This window comes from Herpailurus yagouaroundi, unplaced genomic scaffold (assembly GCF_014898765.1).
Source record: "Herpailurus yagouaroundi ecotype Mexico unplaced genomic scaffold, PumYag 28, whole genome shotgun sequence".
Classification (NCBI taxonomy): Eukaryota; Metazoa; Chordata; class Mammalia; order Carnivora; family Felidae; genus Herpailurus; species Herpailurus yagouaroundi.
Window position 1 is genome coordinate 99,780,350 of NW_024412376.1, and position 19,890 is coordinate 99,800,239.

Here is a 19,890-nt window from a genome sequence, read left to right on the forward strand (position 1 = left end):
TTTACACTAAAGTAAATAAATTTGAATTTGAATTGAATTTCTTAAGTAATTAAGAAATTTATTAGCTTGTAACTTTATAGTATTTTAATATTGGCTCTTTTATACTCATAGCAATGGGTATAAAGTGACTTTAAGTATGAACAATTCAGTTTTTTTCTGTATCTTTGTCCCATGTGTAGTTTTATCGTATTTTTCAGACTTCTTTTTTGCCCCTTAGCCAGTGCTGTATCACCATTCATAGATAGTTATGGATTCTAATTCAGCCCTCACCTCCCCATCCAGTCCTACTGTCATGGATTGGTCTAATATAGTTAATTTACTGACCAGCACAATGATGTAGATGTTTAGGATAAAGTCAAGGAGTTTCCCATTTTGGTAACTAATAGTCTGCCTTTACAATGATGATGTTGATTATAAAAACCTAAAGAAATTAAATTATCATTGAGGTAGTCTCAGTAAATCATTTGTTTTCATAGAATAAGGGAATATAGCACCAGCTAAGCGATATGGAAATTTATTAGAGACTGACATTTCCTGGGAGACATGAGACTTACTAATTTTACCCTTGATTTATTTTGCTTTTGGTGATAATAGGTTTTTGGGGACATAAATGTTGGTGTTTAACACTGAAGCACTTAAAAATTTGGTTTTCTAGAATCCTTAGTTAATGAATTATAGTAGATACTTGATACTTTCTAAAAGAGATAGGACTCAACATCGTCTGAAAGAAAATTTCCTCTAAAATATATTTTGCATATTACTTGCTGCTTTCATAAGCTGAATGTTCTGAGTATAGTTCAGTACCCCTTTTTGTGGCTCTTGATTAAAAAATGGTGAATCATGTTTTGAGCATACTTTCTTTATTCTGTAATTTATATGTAGATAAAGTAAATCTAGAGCTAAATGGGTTCTAAATGAGTATCTTTAAAACATGATTTCTTGAGGGGTGTCTGGATGGCTCAGTCCATTAAGCTTGTGACTTCAGCTCAGGTTATGATCTTACAGTTCATGAGTTCGAGCCCTGCATCGGGCTCTGTGCTGACTGACCTCTGCCTCCCTCTCTCTCTCTCTCTCTCTCTCTCTCTCTCTGCTCCTCCCCAGCTTGCAACCTCCCTCTCTCAAACATAAATAAACATTGAAAAAAAAACTTTTTAAAAAATGTGATTTCTTGAGAGTCCTGTGATATCCACTTGTATCTTAATTATGTTCCTCCTTATCATAAGTGTCATGGGAAACTGGTGTAATGAAATCCCCTGGGCAGTAGAATCTGGCTCTATGTCTGTTTAAAATAATAGGTACTCTTAGATGCAGAGACATTGTGGGATATTATTGAAGCTTCTAAAATGCTAGTGTTTAGACCATTGGTGTTTTACATAAGTACATATGATTTGATAACAAATATGTTTCCATCTTCACAGAAGCAAATGACTTAAAATTTCTTTAAAAAGCCAATAAAAATGTATGTTCTAATGAAAAAACTAATTGTAACATCTACAGCAAGTGTCTTAACCTGCCTTCATAGGCAATACAGGAATGAACTTCAGCAAGTCCATGAACTTATAAGCAAAGTGTTATGTTTGATGTTTATTTTATGTTTCTTTTCCTTAGTCTTAATCATATTTTCATAGGACTCTGTGATATACAAAAAGATTGAGAGTGGCTCATAATTGATGAACTCAGAATCAGAATTCTAAGAACATCTTATGTACTTCTATTAATGAAAGCAATATCTTTTTTAATAAAGAACTTTTACACGCATCTACTAAAGTTAAACCAGTAGGCACTTTGTTCCCGTAAGATCAAGGGTTCATATTTCTAACAGATCGTTTTTCCTAGGGAGTATCTGAAACACAGGGAGGAAGAAAAACATGAGGTGATTAAAAACTTGAAGAATGTCAGCAGTGGCAACTTGTGTCCTGTTTTAAAGCGCACCATCCCTTTTGGGGTTGCTTATCACCACAGTGGTTTAACAAGTGATGAAAGGAAACTCTTGGAAGAGGCCTATTCCACAGGAGTTCTGTGCCTTTTTACCTGCACATCCACCCTCGCAGCAGGCGTTAATCTACCAGCTCGAAGGTAAGACACACGGAAACTATTGGCCGGGCTTGAAACTTTTTAATTCTTAGCTTGCCAGGAGTTCTGTTGTTTTGTTCTTTCTCGGTAGTGGGTGAGAATTTATCAAATTGTTTTTTCTCATTTGCTGAGTTAATTGTGTGGTTTATTTCCTTTATTTTGATGAAAAATAACTTTAGTAGATTTCCTGATATTAGAATTCCTTTCTTTGGTGCTCTCCCTATCTGGTTTTGACATCAAGGTTTATTTTTTTAGTTGTAAACAATTGGCAAGCTTTCTACCATTTTTATGATCTGAAAGAGTGTGTTTAACATAGGGATTTCGTTGACAGCTTAGAGAACTCATCCATAAAGACTTCTGAGTCTAGTATCTTTTTAGAGTAAGTCTTTGATTATCTTTTCAGTTACTACCAAAGCTATAGGCCTGTATAATTGATTTATGATCTTTATAATTTGTGACTTTAAACTTTGTGACATTTTTTAAAATACAGGTATTTCCTGTTGGGTATGCAGTTTTGGACATCTCCATGAGACCACAGTTAATCTTGTTACCAGCTCCTCTGTTTTCTATTTGTGATTCTTTGATCGGTTTGTTTTCAGAGAGCTGTGTTAGTCTCCCACTGTTATTACAGAGTTGTCAATTTCTCCTTTTTGCATTGCTAGAAGTTTTTACTTTCTATTTCAAAACTCTTGAAGTATACAAAGATTTATTTCAAATATCTTATTGTTGAATCATACCTTTTATCAATATAATAGGTCCTTGTTTTTCTCATTGAGTGATTTTACTTTGAACACTAGGACTACATTTTCTTTGCCGAGTTTATCTTTTTCCATTCTTTTATTTTCAACCTCTGTCACTGATTAAATTTTCCTTTTTTCAGATAATTGGAGAATTAAAATGAAATTATATATCCTATTTCTCTTATTTCCAGTTGTTACTCTTAAAATTTTAAGTTATAATCAAACATGCTTTTCTGCCATTTTAGATTTAGTCAAGAACTTTGTCCTCTCCTGAAGATAACAAGTCTTAGCATTTGTATATTCTCCTATACTGCCTCATGTATGTTGCAGCTTCCTAAAGTTTTAGTTTCAGATTTTTAATTTTCTTTCATCTTATAGTCCATAATTATTCAAACTATCCTATGAATTATACTTGTTTTTTGTTTACCACTACCTCATATCTCACATATTCCTTCTGTGGTTTACTTTTAATTTTGCCATCCTTGAGTAGTTAATTTTTTTTTGTTTATTTATTTTGAGTGAGAGAGAGAGTTCAGGGGAGGGGCAGAGAGAGAGGGAGATAGAGAATCCCAAGCAGGCTCCACGCTGTCAGTGCTGGGCCCAAAGTGGGGCTCAATCTCACTACCATGATTTTATGACCTGAGCTGAAATCAAGAGCCTGATGCTTAACCTGCTGAGCCACCTAGGTGCCCTGAGTAATATTTTTTGTAATGTTTATTTATTTTTGGGAGAGAGAGCACGTCCACATGCACACACGTGAGTTAGGGAGGAGTAGAGAGATAGGGAAACACAGAATCCAAAGCAGGCTCCAAACTCTGAGCTGTCAGCACACTGCCTGACGCAGGGGCTCAAACTCATGAACCACGAGATTGTGACCTGAGCCAAAGTCGGATGCTTAACTGACTGAGTCACCCAGGCACCTCCTGAGTAATTTTTCTTTTCTTTCTTTCTTTCTTTCTTTCTTTCTTTCTTTCTTTCTTTCTTGTCTTTTACTTTCATTCTTTTATTTTTCCTTACAGGCAGACTTCTTATCTTCTTCGTTTTTTAATTTTATTTTTTAAATTTACATCCAAATTAGTTAGCATATAGTGCAACCATGATTTCAGGAGTAGATTCCCTAATGCCCCTCATCCATGTAGCCCATCGCCCGTCCCACAACCCCTCCAGTAACCCTCTGTTTGTTCTCCATACTTGATAGTCTCTTATGTTTTGTCCCCCTCTATGTTTTTATATTATTTTTGCTCTCCTTCCCTTATGTTCATCTGCCCTGTGTCTTAAAGTCCTCATATGAGTGAAGTCATGATATTTGTCTTTCTCTGACTGCTGAGCAATTATTTTTTAAATGCTAGATTGGGGGGTAGAAATTTTTGAGTCTTTTTATAGCTGAAGGTGTTTTTATTTTAGCTTCACACTTGAACATCTTGCTAGGAAAGGAATTCTAGTTTCAATTTTTTTCCCTTTGGGGACTTTGTAGTATTGTTCCATGTCTTTTAGGAGCCACTGTTGCCCATTTTTGTTTTTGCATAGGTTTGTTTTTTCCTCTCCAGAAACTTAGATTTTTCTCTGTTACCTTAAAATTTCATCATAGTGTATAATTATAATTGCAGCTATTATACTCCCTCCCCTGTGTCATAACAGCTTTACATGCATTGACTTAATAGAGCTTCATGACAACTCTGTGAAGAAGGTTATATTTTATTGTCCACATTTTATAGAACAGAAAACTGAGACACTGAACAATTAAATAATGTACCCAACTTCATGCCAACAAATGAGTTTCAAAAACCAAGATTTGAAACCCTGGAAATTTAATTCTTAATCCCAACCATCCCAGTTTAGCTACTTTTTATTCATAGGTCTTAGCACTTGGGAAAATGCTTTCAGTCTAAGGTTTTATGCCTTTTATGCCTCCGGCACCTGGTGGCTCAGTCATTAAGCATCTGACTTTGACTCAGGTCATGATCTCACAGTTGGTGAGTTCGAGTCCCACATCAGGTGAGCTCATGCCCTGCTTTGGGTGAGCATGCGTGCTGCATCAGGTGAGCATGAGCCCCACTTCAAATTAAAAAAAAAAAAAAAAAAAAAAAAAACAGAAACAGGAGCCCCGGGTGAGCCCCGCTTCTCTCTCTCTCTCTTTCTCTCTCTCTCTCTTTCTCTCTGCCTCTCGTGGGATTCTCTCCCTCTCTGCCCCTGACTCACTTGCACCCTCTCCCCCGCTTCCCCCCCAAAAAAGTTTTATGCCTTCATCTTACTTTTTGTTTGGCTTTTTCTTTTTTTTCCATTATCTCTGTTCTCTGTTTTTGTAACTTCCCTTGGACAGGGTTGAAGCCTGGTAGATTGGGCTTTCAAATCTCTAAAGTTTTCTTACACAGTTTTCAGTCTGTATGAGCTATGTGATTTCTTCAACTTTACTTCTATGTGACAAGATCATTTTTTTATTGTATCCCATTAACTGTGTTCATTCATTATTAAGTCCGTCTTTGAATTTTTTAATGAATTTAAAATTGTTTCTTAATTTCCAAGAACTATCTTCTCTTATTGCTCTTCATTTATAATAGTCTGTTCTCATATTGTGAATATAATACCCTCTAGAATTTTCTGTGAATACTGATCAGAATTTTTAAGAATTCTTTCTGTTCCCTGTTTCTGCATATTCTTGTCTTTCTTTTATGTCCTTAGTTTTCTTCAAGTGTTTATAATCTTGGCTGTCCATAGAGATTTATAAATAAAAGAGTAGGTTGGTTAGTAGATAAATGACATGTTTCCTCTCACTTTTGAGCAGGAAAACTAGCTACAGACTTTTATATACATGAGCAGGATTGAAAGTACCATGTTTGTACATCAAAAACGGTTGAAACTTGTAATTTTATATAGTTGACAGTAATATAAATATATGCATATATACATAAGCAGGAATATGTTCATAGTGCATGGTCAGATTTTTCATTTATGAAGTATAGAATCAAAAATCTTTGGAGACTGTTGTTCTAGTGACAATCATAAGCTTTGTAGCTAGGCCAACATGTTCAGACCATAGTTCTGGTAATTACTAGTTTTGTGGGTTGAGGTAATCCACTTAGCTTGTCTGTGCTTCAGTTAGTCCCTTTGTAAAAAAATAAGATAAAATAAAATAATAAAGAATATTATTACCAAGAATTTTGTAAGAATTACTGATAATGTATATAAAGAATCTAGGACATCACAGGTTCTTGGTAAATAGTAGTCACTTATTATTTTGAGTTAACATGTCATTAAATTTAATACCAGATAAATAATACAGAATTTAAAAGATAGATGCTATTATCATAGATGGAGTATCACTTTTAATTAATATTATCAATTCCATAGAGTTATTTTAAGAGCTCCCTATGTTGCCAAGGAGTTTTTAAAGAGGAACCAATATAAACAGATGATTGGCCGAGCTGGCCGTGCTGGGATAGATTCTATTGGGGAGAGTATCCTTATACTGCAAGAAAAAGACAAGCAACAGGTAATAATCAATCCAGTTGGTGGTTAATCATTTTGTCTCATTTTGGTCTTTGGTTGTAGCTCTTTTATGATATATATCATCCTTTAAAAATTTATTAATTTTATTAATATTTATAATATTAAATATTATATAAAATATTAATATATTATAAAATATTAAAATTTATTAATATTTATTTAAATAGTGTTTCTTTCTCCTCTCTGATTAAGAACTAGAACAAGTAGTTTGAATACTTTTGTATTTCAGGCAAGCAATAAAAAGTATTTTCCCTATTTATCTTTCTTCCATTTTCATGAAAACACCTGCTAAATTCTTATTTGTTTTTATGTCTTTAAATTCCCCCTGCTTCTACAAGATCTATGCAAAATAGAAAATTTTATATAGAACACTTTATTGTTTTATAATAACACAAAACATAATATTGCTTTAACTTTTGTAGGTATTGGAGTTAATAAGCAGACCATTGGAAAACTGTTATAGCCATCTTGTTCAAGAATTCACTAAGGGAATCCAAACTTTGTTTCTCTCTTTAATTGGTTTGAAGGTATTTTTCAATATTTTTAAATCTTATTACTGTTATGTGAGATAATAGAGATTTAAAAGTTATGAGAACTGTAAAGTAGAAAAAAATGCTAACCTCTAATCTAATGTGGAGAAGAACAGCCTGACATGCTAAATCTGAATCTAGATTTATATGTGCATTTTTAATGCTTTGAGTTGTATGAAATATGAAAAATCAACAAATCATAACTGGGCATCATTACAAGTGAGAGACTTTTTGGAGACTCTGGGGATTATAAGAAGCTGTAAAGACATGGGTCCTGATGTGGGGTAATCCATCATCTCTACCTTTGTGAGGAATAAGGTTCACTTGTTGTCCTGTGATCATTCTAGGATATTATAAACATTTGTGAGATCAGTATAGCCTTTATCAGACAACAAATTTAAAAAGAAAAGGCACACTAGGAAAACACTCCTTTTCTTAGAGATTAGCTCTCTTTTAGGGTTACTCTTGAGTTAAAATTCTTTTTTAGGGTTATTCGTAAGTAAATTTTAACTTTGTGTCTAAGGGCACATGGCCATAAAGAGGCAAAGCCAGAGTTTGAATTCAGCTTTGTTCAACTACAAAACCAGTGGTCTTAACCTATCATGCAGTATATCTTTATTAGCCTAAACAGTTTGGGTGAACACACAAAAGATAATTAATAAAAAAAAATACCATAAGTTTTGATTACCTTATAGATGAATAGTGGAATATTATAATATCCCTTAGCAGTTCAGAATAGTGAAAGGTTATAAGGAAGAAAAGAAATCAGTGCTAGGTAGTGAAAGAGATAGAAGTTGTCAGGGCACCTAGGTGGCTCAGTTGGCTAAGCATCCAACTCTTAATTTTAGTTCAGATCATGATCTCACAGTCCTGAGATTGAGCCCCACAAGCCCCACAAACCCCACATCAAGCTCCACATTGACCATGGAGCCTGCTTAAGACTTTCTCCCTTTCTCCTCTCCCTCTCTCTACTCCTCCCCTGCTCGCATGCTCTCTCTCTCTCTCAAAAAAAAAGAAGTTGTAGAAGTTGTAGATAAGCAGAGGGAAAGAATAAGCCATTCCAGGTACTTAACATAGAATGAATGATGAGAAAGCTAAAGATGTTGTGGGGTATCAGTCAACAGACTAGATTCTGTAGCTCTAGAGAAGGCCTACAGATCCTGAAGAGGTGAAGGTTGGGTGGGAAAAGTTGGGCCAGATTGTGTGCTATAAATTGGGGAAGATAGGAGAGCATGCTTAAATAGTAGCCTAAAGAGTTGTGACACTGTCACATATCAGTGGAGCGTTAGTAAAGTGTGGTGGTTGAGAGCAGGAGCTCTGATATCACACATACCTGTGTCCCAGTCCCAACTCTGTCTCTTATTACCCTGGGTAAGGTATTAGCTCTCTCGTAAACCTCGCTCAGTTGCCTTATCTGTAAAATGGGGATAATAGCATGCAGAAGTATTGCAAGACTTGTTTAAAAGTAATTGTAGTAATCCACGTATAATGTAATAAATCCTTACAATAGGGAGGTTGCTAAGGAATTAGTAAAGGAGGAAGAGATCATAAAGATCATCAAGTCTTATTCCATTTATATATTAGATAAGGTAACAGACTCAGAAAACTGGTGAGTAGTCTAAGATCATTCAGTGAATTATGGTTTAGATGGGACTATAATTTAGTTTCCTGCCATGCTGGCCTGTACTCTTTCCAGTGTACCAGTGTGTGTGTGTGTGTGTGTGTGTGTGTGTGTGTGTGTGTGTGAAATATTTCTCAAGTGCGTGGGAAATATTTCACCAATGTAGACCATATTCTGAGATCATAGACAAGTCTCAATACATTTAAAAGGATTGAAATCCAATATAGTATTGTGTCTAATGAAAGCAATTATAGTATACCAGCAATAATAGAAGGATAACAGGGAATTTCCTAAATATTTGGAGATTAAATAGCACACTTGACCAGTGGTCAAAGTAGAAATTCCAAAGGAAATTAGAAAATATTTACGATGGAATGAAAATGGAAACAGATATACCAAAATTAGTGGCATGAAGCCAAAGAAGTGCTGAAAAGGACATTTATAACTTTAGATGCTTATTAGAATATAAGAAAAATCTAAATTCAGGGTCTACGTTTTACTTTAGGAATGTGGGGGGAAAAAAGCCCAAGTAGAAAGAAGGAAATAATTAGTAAAAGCAAAAATGAAATAAAAAATAGACAAACTGGAGAATAAAAATAATGAAAACACAAGCTAGCTCTCTGAAACGATCAGTAAGATTATTGACTGATTTGATAACAGAGGGAAAAGAGAGAACACATAAATTACCAATATCAGTAATGAAAGGAGGGTCATCACTAAAGATCCTAGAGATATTAAAAGGATAGTAATGAATAATCCTGAAATAATTGTATCTTTGAATGCTGAAAAATGAGTTCAATTATTTAAATGAAATGAGAAAATTCTTGGAAGACACAATTTTTGAAATTGACTGAAGTAGCAGCAGAAAGTCTAAATAGTCCTATATCTATTAAAGAAATTGAATTTACAACTTAAAACTTACCACAAAGAAAATTCCAGGCTCAACTGACTTCACTGGTAAACTCTATCAAACATTTAAGGAAGAAATAATACCAATCATACACATATTCTTCCTTTGTAGAGGAAGAGGGAACACTGCTCATCTCATCTTTTGAGATCAGCATTATCCTGATACCAAAACCAGACAAAGATATTACAAGAAGAGAAAACTACATATTTATAGTAAAAATAGATAATAAAAATCCTTATCAAAGTATTAGTAATACAGCAACACAATCAGAGTTTATTCCAGTATTGCAAAGTTGGTTTAACATTCAAAATTCAATGTTATTATTTATTTGACAGAATTCAACACCCACTCATGATAAAAACTCAGCAAATTAGAAGAAAACATCATCAACTCAATAAAAGGTGTTTATTTAAAAACAAAACAACAACAACAACAACAAAAAACCACTGCTGGTAACATCACACTTAATGGTGAAAGACTACATGTTTTTCCCTCTAAGATCAGAAAAGAAAAAAAAAGGTCTACTTTCACACTGCTTTTCAGGATATATCAGAAATCATAGCCAGTACAAGACAGAAGAAAAACAAGGGTACATAGTTTAGAAAGCAAGAAGTAAAACTGTCTTATTTGCTGATCGTAGGTTCAAGAAAAACCCAAAGGAATGTACAAAAAAAGCTAGAGTGTAATCAGCAGTGTCATAGGATACAAAGTCAGTGTACAAAACTCAATCGTATCTGTATACTCACTACAAATAATTGGAAAAACAACTCCATTTACAATAGCATCCAAAACATGCAACACTTAGGGATAAATTTAACTACTGTGTGTGAGACCTATATACTCAAAACTGTAAAACTGCTGAGAGAAATTAAACAAGACCTAAGTAAATAGAGAGAGGTACCATATTCAAGAATTGGAATTTTCAGTTTTGATCAGATGTTACATCCCAAAGTCTATAAATTTAGTGCAATCCCAGTCAAAATCTCAACAAGCTTGTTTGTGGAAATTGAAGACTGATAGAATTTATTTGGGAATGCAAGGAGTGGAATAGCCAAAATTTAATTTTGTGAAAAAACAAGTATTCATACTACTTCAAGATTTACTATAAAGCTTCAGTAATCAAGACAGTGTGATATTGGTGCAAGGATCATATAGAACAATAGACTAGGAAGTCCAGAATTAGGCCCACACATATATGATCAATTTTTTTTTTTTTTAAGTAATCTCTATACCCAACTGGGGCTTGAACTCAGGACCTCAAGGTCAAGAGTCGATGCTCTACCAATGGAGCCAGCCAGGCATTCCTCATATATGATCAGTTTTTTTTTTTAATTTTTTTTCAACGTTTTTATTTATTTTTGGGACAGAGAGAGACAGAGCATGAACGGGGGAGGGGCAGAGAGAGAGGGAGACACAGAATCGGAAACAGACTCCAGGCTCTGAGCCATCAGCCCACAGCCCGACGCGGGGCTCGAACTCACGGACCGCGAGATCGTGACCTGGCTGAAGTCGGACGCTTAACCGACTGCGCCACCCAGGCGCCCCTATATGATCAGTTTTTAACAAAAGGTGCCAAGATATTTAAATGGACAAAGGATAGTTTTTTTTTCAACAAATGGTGCTGTACCGACAAGATATCTGCATAGAACAACAACAACAAAATAACCTTTACTCTTACCTCACTCTAATTTTGTCCAAAATAATGAACTCAAAGTGGATCATAGACCTAAATAAAAGCTAAAATATAACTCCTAGAAGAACATATAGGAGTAAATTGTTTGTTTGTTACCTTGGGTTAAGATTTCTTACGTGGAAACAAAAAACATAAACCATGAAGAGAAAAAAATGAATGAAATAGACTTCATCATAATTTTTAAAATTATCTTCAAAAGACACTGCTAAAAAATGAAAAGCATGGAGGAAATATTCATAATACATACCCTGACAAATATGTATATGAGTTAGGACTCAGCAAAAAGCAGTGAAATTGGGAGGGAGTTGGGACTTCACTTAAGACAAGCACACTCAGGTAACAGGGAGACTGGGAGACCTGACTTGGCCACAAGGGTGTGGTTTTATGGGCCTGGCAAAGCAAGATCTACCGGGAACAACAGTTGCATTTAAATTCTGTTTTAACAGCTGGAGTACAGCAGCAAGAAGTCCAGGCAGCAGTTGGTTCAGGAGACTAGCAGGTAGGCGGCTGTTGTTCCACTCCTGCCCATAAGAGGCAGAACTCAAGAAACTGGACCCAGTCTTGAGAGGGACAGGTCATCAGGGGTCCTCTTACACCTTGGGGAAGGGGTTCACAACAGGGCTCCAGTTGTGAAAGAAGGCAGAGAACAGGAAAACCTTTAGAGTTGGAATTGAAGCAGGAATCAAGTCCTCTGGACAGGAACAACCAGGTAGAAGAGGGGTGAGAGGCAAGAAGGGCAAGGTCTGTGACTTGGGCAGCAGGTACAGGAAGATACAGATGAGCAGCCCTGGAGAGACTAGATCCATGCTTTAGTGGAAGAGAAGGAAACTCCAGGAATTAATGAGACGACATAACAGTGGTTGGGCCATCGCATTCAGGGAGCCTCTAGGTATCATTTATTTATCACAGCCATATTTCAGACACCCTGTATGTTTTATCTCTGATTCCTGCATACCTTTGAATTAAGTAATAATCCACAAACTGAGTATCAGTTTTGAATATCTTAAAACTGCAGTTTTGGCTTAATTGAATACTATATTAAGAATGAGGGGCGCCTGGGTGGCGCAGTCGGTTAAGCGTCCGACTTCAGCCAGGTCACGATCTCGCGGTCCGTGAGTTCGAGCCCCGCGTCGGGCTCCGGGCTGATGGCTCAGAGCCTGGAGCCTGCTTCCGATTCTGTGTCTCCCTCTCTCTCTGCCCCTCCCCCGTGCATGCTCTGTCTCTCTCTGTCCCAAAAAATAAATTAAAAAAAAAAAAAGTTGAAAAAAAAACAAGAATGAATTTTATTAAGGGGCGCCTGGGTGCCTCAGTCGGTTGGGCGTCAGACTCTTCATTTTGGCTCAGGTCATGATCTCACGGTCTGTGGGTTCAAGCCCCCCATTGGGCTCTGCACTGACAGTACAGAGCCTGCTTGGGATTATCTTTCTCCCTCTCTTTCTGCCTCCTCCCAAATAAATAAATAAATGTTTTTAAAAAAAGAATGAGTTTTATTAAAAGGAAGAAAAGCAATAGGAAATGTCTGTGCCTCATATTTTTTTGTTAATCCTCATATTGGTTTAGTATGAAATAACTACTTAAGTTTTCCAATTGAAACTATCACCAGAATTGTGAGAAAAATATGCTTATTGATTGACTATATTTTAGTATAGTATGCTGATTTCATTGAAATTGGCTAATATAATATTATTCTAATTTAGCATCAACTCTACATCTGAATACCAAATGGAGGGTTAAGTATTACTTATAATTGCCATTATAGATTTTAAATAGTGACTACGAGGGGGAGGAGAGACAGGCAGCAAAAGAGCAGGGGTAAGAGAGACAAAAAGAGAAAACTGTTTATTTTTAGGTGATATGTTGGAAGTATTGCCTGATCCTGTTTCAGAGGAGACTTTCAGTTGTGTTTTACGTGTGTGTGTGTGTGTGTGTGTGTGTGTGTGTGTGTGTGTGTGTTTTAATACAATTTTTATTGCTAAAGAATGCTTGCACAGGTGGCTTGAAAGGAAGAGGTGAAGGGATTTCTGAAGGAGGTTGAGTGGGAATTTGGGATAATGGGCTGGAGAGTAAACAGAGAGCACAGCTTTGGAGATTACTGTGAAAAATTATTCAAAAATCTTAGTTTTTTACTGAAAACTCTGTAGATTTTCATAAAAAGTATAAATATGATAACTTCTTTAACTTGTTTCTTATTAATTTCAAAATCCCACTATAAAATTATCTTTATATATGCAGGTATGTTGACTTTATATAATTTATTTCAATAATTTTGAGGTATGGAGATTAACATGCATTCAAAATGATGCCTTGAATTAAGGACGGTGTCCCAATGATGTCCTGAATCGTTTCAGATTGCAACAAATCTTGATGACATGTATCACTTTATGAATGGTACATTTTTTGGTGTTCAGCAAAAAATTTTGTTGAAAGAAAAAAGCCTGTGGGAAATAACTGTGGAATCACTTAGGTACCTGACAGAAAAAGGACTCCTACAAAAAGACACTACTGATAAGTCTGAAGAAGATTTCCAGCATAGTTTTCATATTACAAAACTGGGACGAGCTTCTTTTAAGGGTAAGAGTTTCCCTAACTTTCTGAGGAAATGTGCTGGGAAAAAAATAGAAATTACATCATTCTGTTTCTTTAAATTGGAATTGTAAGTTCATATTAATAACATTAGGTTTATAAACTGTCAAACTACTTTAGCTTTTAAAAGTTGAAAAATACGGGAGCCTGTCTGGCTCAGTTGGTAGAGCATGCGACTCTTGATCTTGGAGTCATGAGTTCTTGCAGGTAGAGCTGACTTTTTAAAAAAGTTTTCTTAGTAAATAAAAAGTTGAATTACAAGTAACTTAGGGCACTGCAGAAGTATTTGAGGGAAAAGATGGTCATCCCCCTTCATACCCCTCTCCCCTAGCAATCATACAAATCTGAATATCCTACCAAGAATAGCAATTTGGTGTATGTCTTTTCAGACATTTTCTGTACATTTCATTTCAAAACATAATATATACATATATACAAATTTAAGATTTTCTTAAGTTTTTGCTTTTAAATAAACAATCATTTGTATTCCAGAATTTGCTTTTTTTGCTTACTATAATGTCTTGGAAATTATTCCATGGTATGACAGTGGATAGTTTTTTCTTAATGGCTACATCATAATTTACTTAATGAAAAATAATACATTTCTATTGTTTAAAAAAATCCTTAGAACTTAGAATGATGTAAAGGAAAATCCCATTCTCCTGACCCATTTCCCCTCTCCCAGGGGCAACCACTGTTAATAATTTGATGTGTATCCTTCCATGTATTATCTTATATATAGATTAATATGTGTATGTGTATAGGAGCGCCTGGGTGGCGCAGTCGGTTAAGCGTCCGGCTTCAGCCAGGTCACGATCTCGCGGTCCGTGAGTTCGAGCCCCGCGTCGGGCTCTGGGCTGATGGCTCGGAGCCTGGAGCCTGTTTCCCATTCTGTGTCTCCCTCTCTCTCTGCCCCTCCCCTGTTCATGCTCTGTCTCTCTCTGTCCCAAAAATAAATAAACGTTGAAAAAAAAAATTAAAAAAAAATATGTGTATGTGTATATATGTGTGTGTGTGTACATGTGTATAGATTATTTTATGCATCTATTTATGCATATAATTTACATATTATTTTATATTTTATTTTTAAGAATGAAATCATAGCTGGAAGCATTTTTTGGCAATTGCTTTTCTCACTTAAAATATTAGGAGAATCTTAACATGTCAGTCCCTTTAAATATAGCTCATTTTTCTTTTTCTACTGTAATCATCCATACCGTGAATTCTGTAATTTAATTACCCATTCTCCTGTAGACGGACATTTGCACTGTTTTTTATTTTTTTCAATTATAAACAAAGCTGCAGTGTGCATCTCCATGTATGTATTTTTGGTATGTGTGGAAATGTTTCTCTGGGTTAGATTTCCAAAAACAGAGTAGTTGGTATGTACTTGTTAAATGTTGATATATACAATCAAAATGACCTCCAAATGTGCTGAATTAGTTAAGAAGCGGTTTTGGTGGGGCAGATGGGCGAAATAGGTGAAGGGGATTAAGAGTACACTCATCATGATGAACACCGAGTAATATATAGAATTGTTGAGTCACTACATTGTACCCCTGAAACTAATATAACACAGTTACTATACTGGACTCAAAAAACATTTTTTAAAGAGATTTTAAAGACTTTTTGCTATATTTAGGTAACTTCTAAATAAGACCTTTTTAAAATTCACCTTTTTTCCTCTTTGGCAATTATGAGATATAAATGTGTGTATCTTTCTTTTAGGAACTATAGATTTGGCTTATTGTGACGTTCTCTACAGAGACTTGAAGAAAGGTCTCGAAGGACTTGTACTCGAAAGCCTTCTTCACCTAATTTACCTAACAACTCCCTATGATATGGCTTCTCAGTGTGACCCAGACTGGATGATATACTTCAGGCAGGTGAGAATACAAGGTTCTTCAATATAGACTATTTTATTTATTAATGACGATGTAATTTTTGTTAAGTGATTTCACTTTTTTTCTCTGCTAAAATATATATGAAATTGGGCCTTTCATGTTTCAGTTTTTAAAATAGTAATATGGCCATAGCATTTTTGGTTTATTTAACTTAAATAGTACTTTTCTGTTAAATATGAACATGTTCATTATAGAAAAAATAAAGAAAGGTCCAAAAAAGAAAAGAAGATCATCCCTGGTCCCATTCCCCAAAGATAGTTATTGTTATGATTTGGTGACCACTCCATTTTATAATGCCTGGAATGTGGAGAAAATTGTGAAAGTTGTTTTTTGAGAGTTTAATTATATGACAGCTCTATCAGAGCCAGGCATGATGGGTCCAGTGATGTTAACACCTGAGAAGGAATGTCAGTTTTATCACCAATAGCAAGGTGGAACTGATCCTGCTTGTCACAAAACCAGGTGGTCGAGTATGGTTTGTTACGATTCTACCATAACAGGGCAGAGACATGAACATGTATGAGGCAGAGGCAGTGTGTGGCTTTTAATTGCAGGAAATTAGCTTTCTTTTTAATGTCATATTTTTAAATTGTAACTGAGTTGTGTGGTTTTTGTGGGGTTTTTTTGATGTTTATTTATTTTGAGAGAGCGAGGGCACATGCTCATGAGCAGGGGAGGGGCAGAGAGACAGGGAGAAAGAGACTCACAAGCAGGCCTCTCGCTGTCAGCACAGAGCCGGATGTGGGGCTCAATCTCCCAAACTATGAGATCCTGACCTGAGCCAAAATCAAGAGTCTGGCACTTAAGCCACTGAACCACCCATGCATCCTGTAACTAAGTTTTTTTAAGTGGTACTATACAATGCATTTACTTTCAAAAGCTTAACTCTCTTCTCTCTCTCTCCCCCAAACATCTCAGTATTAAACATAACCACATAGTCCATGGAAACCATAGTCCATGGTCATAGTGCTTGTGACTCTGTCTTTAAATGTTCTAATATATGTTATATTTTAATAACATTTTTTGAGCTTGAAATATGTGTTAATAAAATTTGTGTCGTTTTTTCCTATCCTTTAAAACCATGAAAATGTAATATCACAGGAAATACTGGATTTGGTTCAAATGGTGGATTTTTAAAAGTTACAGTTTGATTTTTCTCTGTGTTTACTCTTTTTTAATGTAGTTTAGCCAGCTCAGTCCAGCAGAACAAAATGTAGCTGCTCTTCTTGGAGTCTCTGAAAACTTTATTGGGAAGAAAGCATCAGGTCAAGCTATAAAGAAGGTACCACAGTTTTTTTTTCTCTTCCTAAATAAGTTGATTTAACAAAATTAATGCTGTTATATCATCTCTTTTGTTGATTTGATCTTTTTGTTTCATTTTTTTTCTTTAAGTTAATATAATTCCCAGTTTATTTTTTAAAACATTCTCAGGACCAGAAATTTGGGCATTTTTTAAAAATAGTATTTGTTTTTGGATGATGTGATGTTCTTTTTTTGTGGGTGTACCTTTGTATTTCTGAAACACTGTCATGCACATATAAGCTTCTTGTCATAGGAGAAAGTAAGCCTTATTTTTCTTAAGCTACTGATGCCTTACATTATAAAAATTGTAAAATACTTATAAAATGTTTTTATCATAGTATATAATCCTGAAATAAGTTCAGTTCAAGGGAGAAAAAGGTATTTTCTAGAAGCTTTTTTTTTTTTTAAATAATCTCTATGCCCAGCATGGGGCTCAAACTCACAACCCCGAGATCAAGAATCAAACACTCTACTGACTGAGCCAGCCACGTGCCCCTCTAGAAACTTTTTTTTTTTTTTACACCCCTAGAAACTTTTTATTAGGCCTTCTGCTTGGTGTCAGGGCTTCTAAGACAGGATGGGTTTGAGGTTTTTGTTATTGTTGTTTGTTGTCCTTAAAGAACTCCCAGTCTAGTACTTGAAGTATCTTCTGTAGAAGGTTGAAGTGGATAAGTTAATACTTTTTGTGCAATATCTTATATTTTGGGGTTTTGAAGTTTAGTCAACACATATGAAGCAAGTGTCTAATACACTAACTTTAAGAGGAATGGAAATGATTCTCTGGCAAATATACCTTCAAATTCCTTAAGTTAATATCATTTTCCACCTTATAATATCCTTTTTTTCATTTTTAATTTTTTCTGGTAATCCAATCTTTATTGAAACCTAATTACCTACCATTTCCCCCTATATCTTTGAATTTACATAAATACTACTAATTATATTTTGCAAAGTGAAAGTGGTGTTCACTCACATTTGAATTAACTGATGCCCTGTCTCAGGTCCTGCTATATCATAAAATTATAAATATATGTTTCAGTGTTCATGTCATCCCAGTATTTTGATTGGGTCTTTTACCTCAGAAATAGCTACATTGTTTTAAATGTTTAAAATGTTAAATAAAAATATTTCTTAAAACAAACCTTTTATATCCAACTTTAAAATATAAAATGAAAACAAAATCATATTAATTTAAGAACTCATTACCAAATAATAAACATTTACAAAATCCTATTAGAATAATACATCTTTTAAAACTTAAATCAGAATTTATTTTTGTTGCACTTTAATGAAACATAGTCAATAAATGTTCAGTTGATTTAAATTCTAGAGAACATATTTACTTAAAATCGACTTTATTTCTCCACATTGAAAATGACATCTCCACTTTTCTTTACACATTTCTTGTAAAAGATCTTGAAATTGTCATAAAACATCTTATCTTACCATGTAATATAATTATATCACTTTTCTTGGCTTAGAAAATCCATTCTAAGCAAAATCTACTTTGACTCAAATTATAGTTAATAATGAAGGTGCACTAAAATTGGAAATTAAAAAGCAATCTCTACTGGCAATTCAGCTATCATGATTTTTCAGCTTAATGCTTTTTAAAAGGTGATCCAGTATCAACATGCAGAATCTGTAATTCATGCAGCCTTCGATATGCCACCCTAAGTTCTCATCCCAAACATTCTTTTATTATCATAGAGGATATCATTTTATATATATTTTTTTCAACGTTTATTTATTTTTGGGACAGAGAGAGACAGAGCATGAATGGGCAAGGGGCAGAGAGAGAGGGAGACACAGAATCGGAAACAGGCTCCAGGCTCTGAGCCATCAGCCCAGAGCCCGACGCGGGGCTCGAACTCACGGACCGTGAGATCGTGACCTGGCTGAAGTCGGACGCTTAACCGACTGCGCCACCCAGGTGCCCCTCATTTTATATTTTATACTGACTTTTTCTCTCTCAAGTTCATCCTTTCTTTACTCTGATTTTAAGCATGAGCTACTCAGTTTCTAAGGTAGCTTGATATTGACTATGAAATACTTTACACATGAACTGGTCCCTAGACACCATAGGCAAAAGCAGGTACACAAATTGTCAACTGTAGGAGGCGTTTTTCTCTGTCAGTGTTTTAACTTTGGAAACATTATCATAACCATGTGGAAATCATAGAATCCACCATTTACTCTTAGTTTACAATGTGGACAACTTATTAACATACCTTTCTAAATAAATGCATTTGTCTAATCACATTCACACATATATACAACCTACAAATAGCACAGTAAATGTAAAAGCCTTCCCAACTCCTTCCCTTCCTGTACTTTTTTCCTAGGGCTACTGTAACAATTAGCACAAACTCAGTGTGTTAAAACAAGAGAAATTTATTCTCTCACAGTTCAGGAGGCCAGACATCTGAAATCAAGATGGCTCCTTCTGGAGGCACTGAGGAAGAAAACATCTTTCCTGTCTCCTAGCTTTTGGTGGTTGCTGGCAATCTGTGGCATCCCTTGTAAATGCATCCCCCAACCCAGTGTCTCCGTTGGACAGTGCCATCTTCACATTGCCTTCTTGTCTGTGTCACTCTGTGTCCACTCCTCTTTATAAAGACACCAGTCATTGAATACAAAGCCCCAAAGGTAGTCTACCGTAAATCCAGGATGATTTCATCTCAAGATCTTTAACTAATTACATCTGCAAACATCCTATTTCCAAATAACATCACATTCACAGGTACCACAGGTTAGGACTTAAACATATCTTTTAAGGGGCGGGCAGGGAACAAACACAGTCCAGCCCACTCCACCTTCCCTGTAGAAGGAAGTTTAAATTGGAAATAATTTGGCACATTTCTTTTTTTTATACATGGAAAAATGGTAATTTGAATTACTATAAAGTACATATGTTAGAACTTAGTTTTATTTCTGTGGAATCATTCTATTCTTACTTTCCTGTAGTGTAACTTCATTCCCATTACCTTTGTCCAATTTCAATATAATGTACATTTTTAGCAGGTC

The 19,890-nt window shown here is 35.2% G+C and overlaps 1 protein-coding gene across 10 annotated transcripts in view; it reads left to right on the top strand.

Annotated features, from left to right (window-relative positions):
* HELQ (helicase, POLQ like) overlaps window positions 1-19,890 on the top strand; it is a 41,639-nt gene that overhangs the window by 14,176 nt on the left and 7,573 nt on the right. For 9 of the 10 annotated variants that reach the window (XM_040479436.1, XM_040479461.1, XM_040479470.1 and 6 more), the window contains 6 exons: window positions 1,837-2,076; window positions 6,162-6,303; window positions 6,743-6,847; window positions 13,423-13,645; window positions 15,386-15,543; window positions 16,745-16,843. In XM_040479436.1, coding sequence (XP_040335370.1) covers window positions 1,837-2,076; window positions 6,162-6,303; window positions 6,743-6,847; window positions 13,423-13,645; window positions 15,386-15,543; window positions 16,745-16,843 — 967 coding nt within the window. Of the gene's footprint in view, window positions 1-1,836; window positions 2,077-6,161; window positions 6,304-6,742; window positions 6,848-13,422; window positions 13,646-15,385; window positions 15,544-16,744; window positions 16,844-19,350; window positions 19,608-19,890 lie in introns of those variants that run through there. The other variant, XM_040479480.1, reaches the window with a different exon arrangement.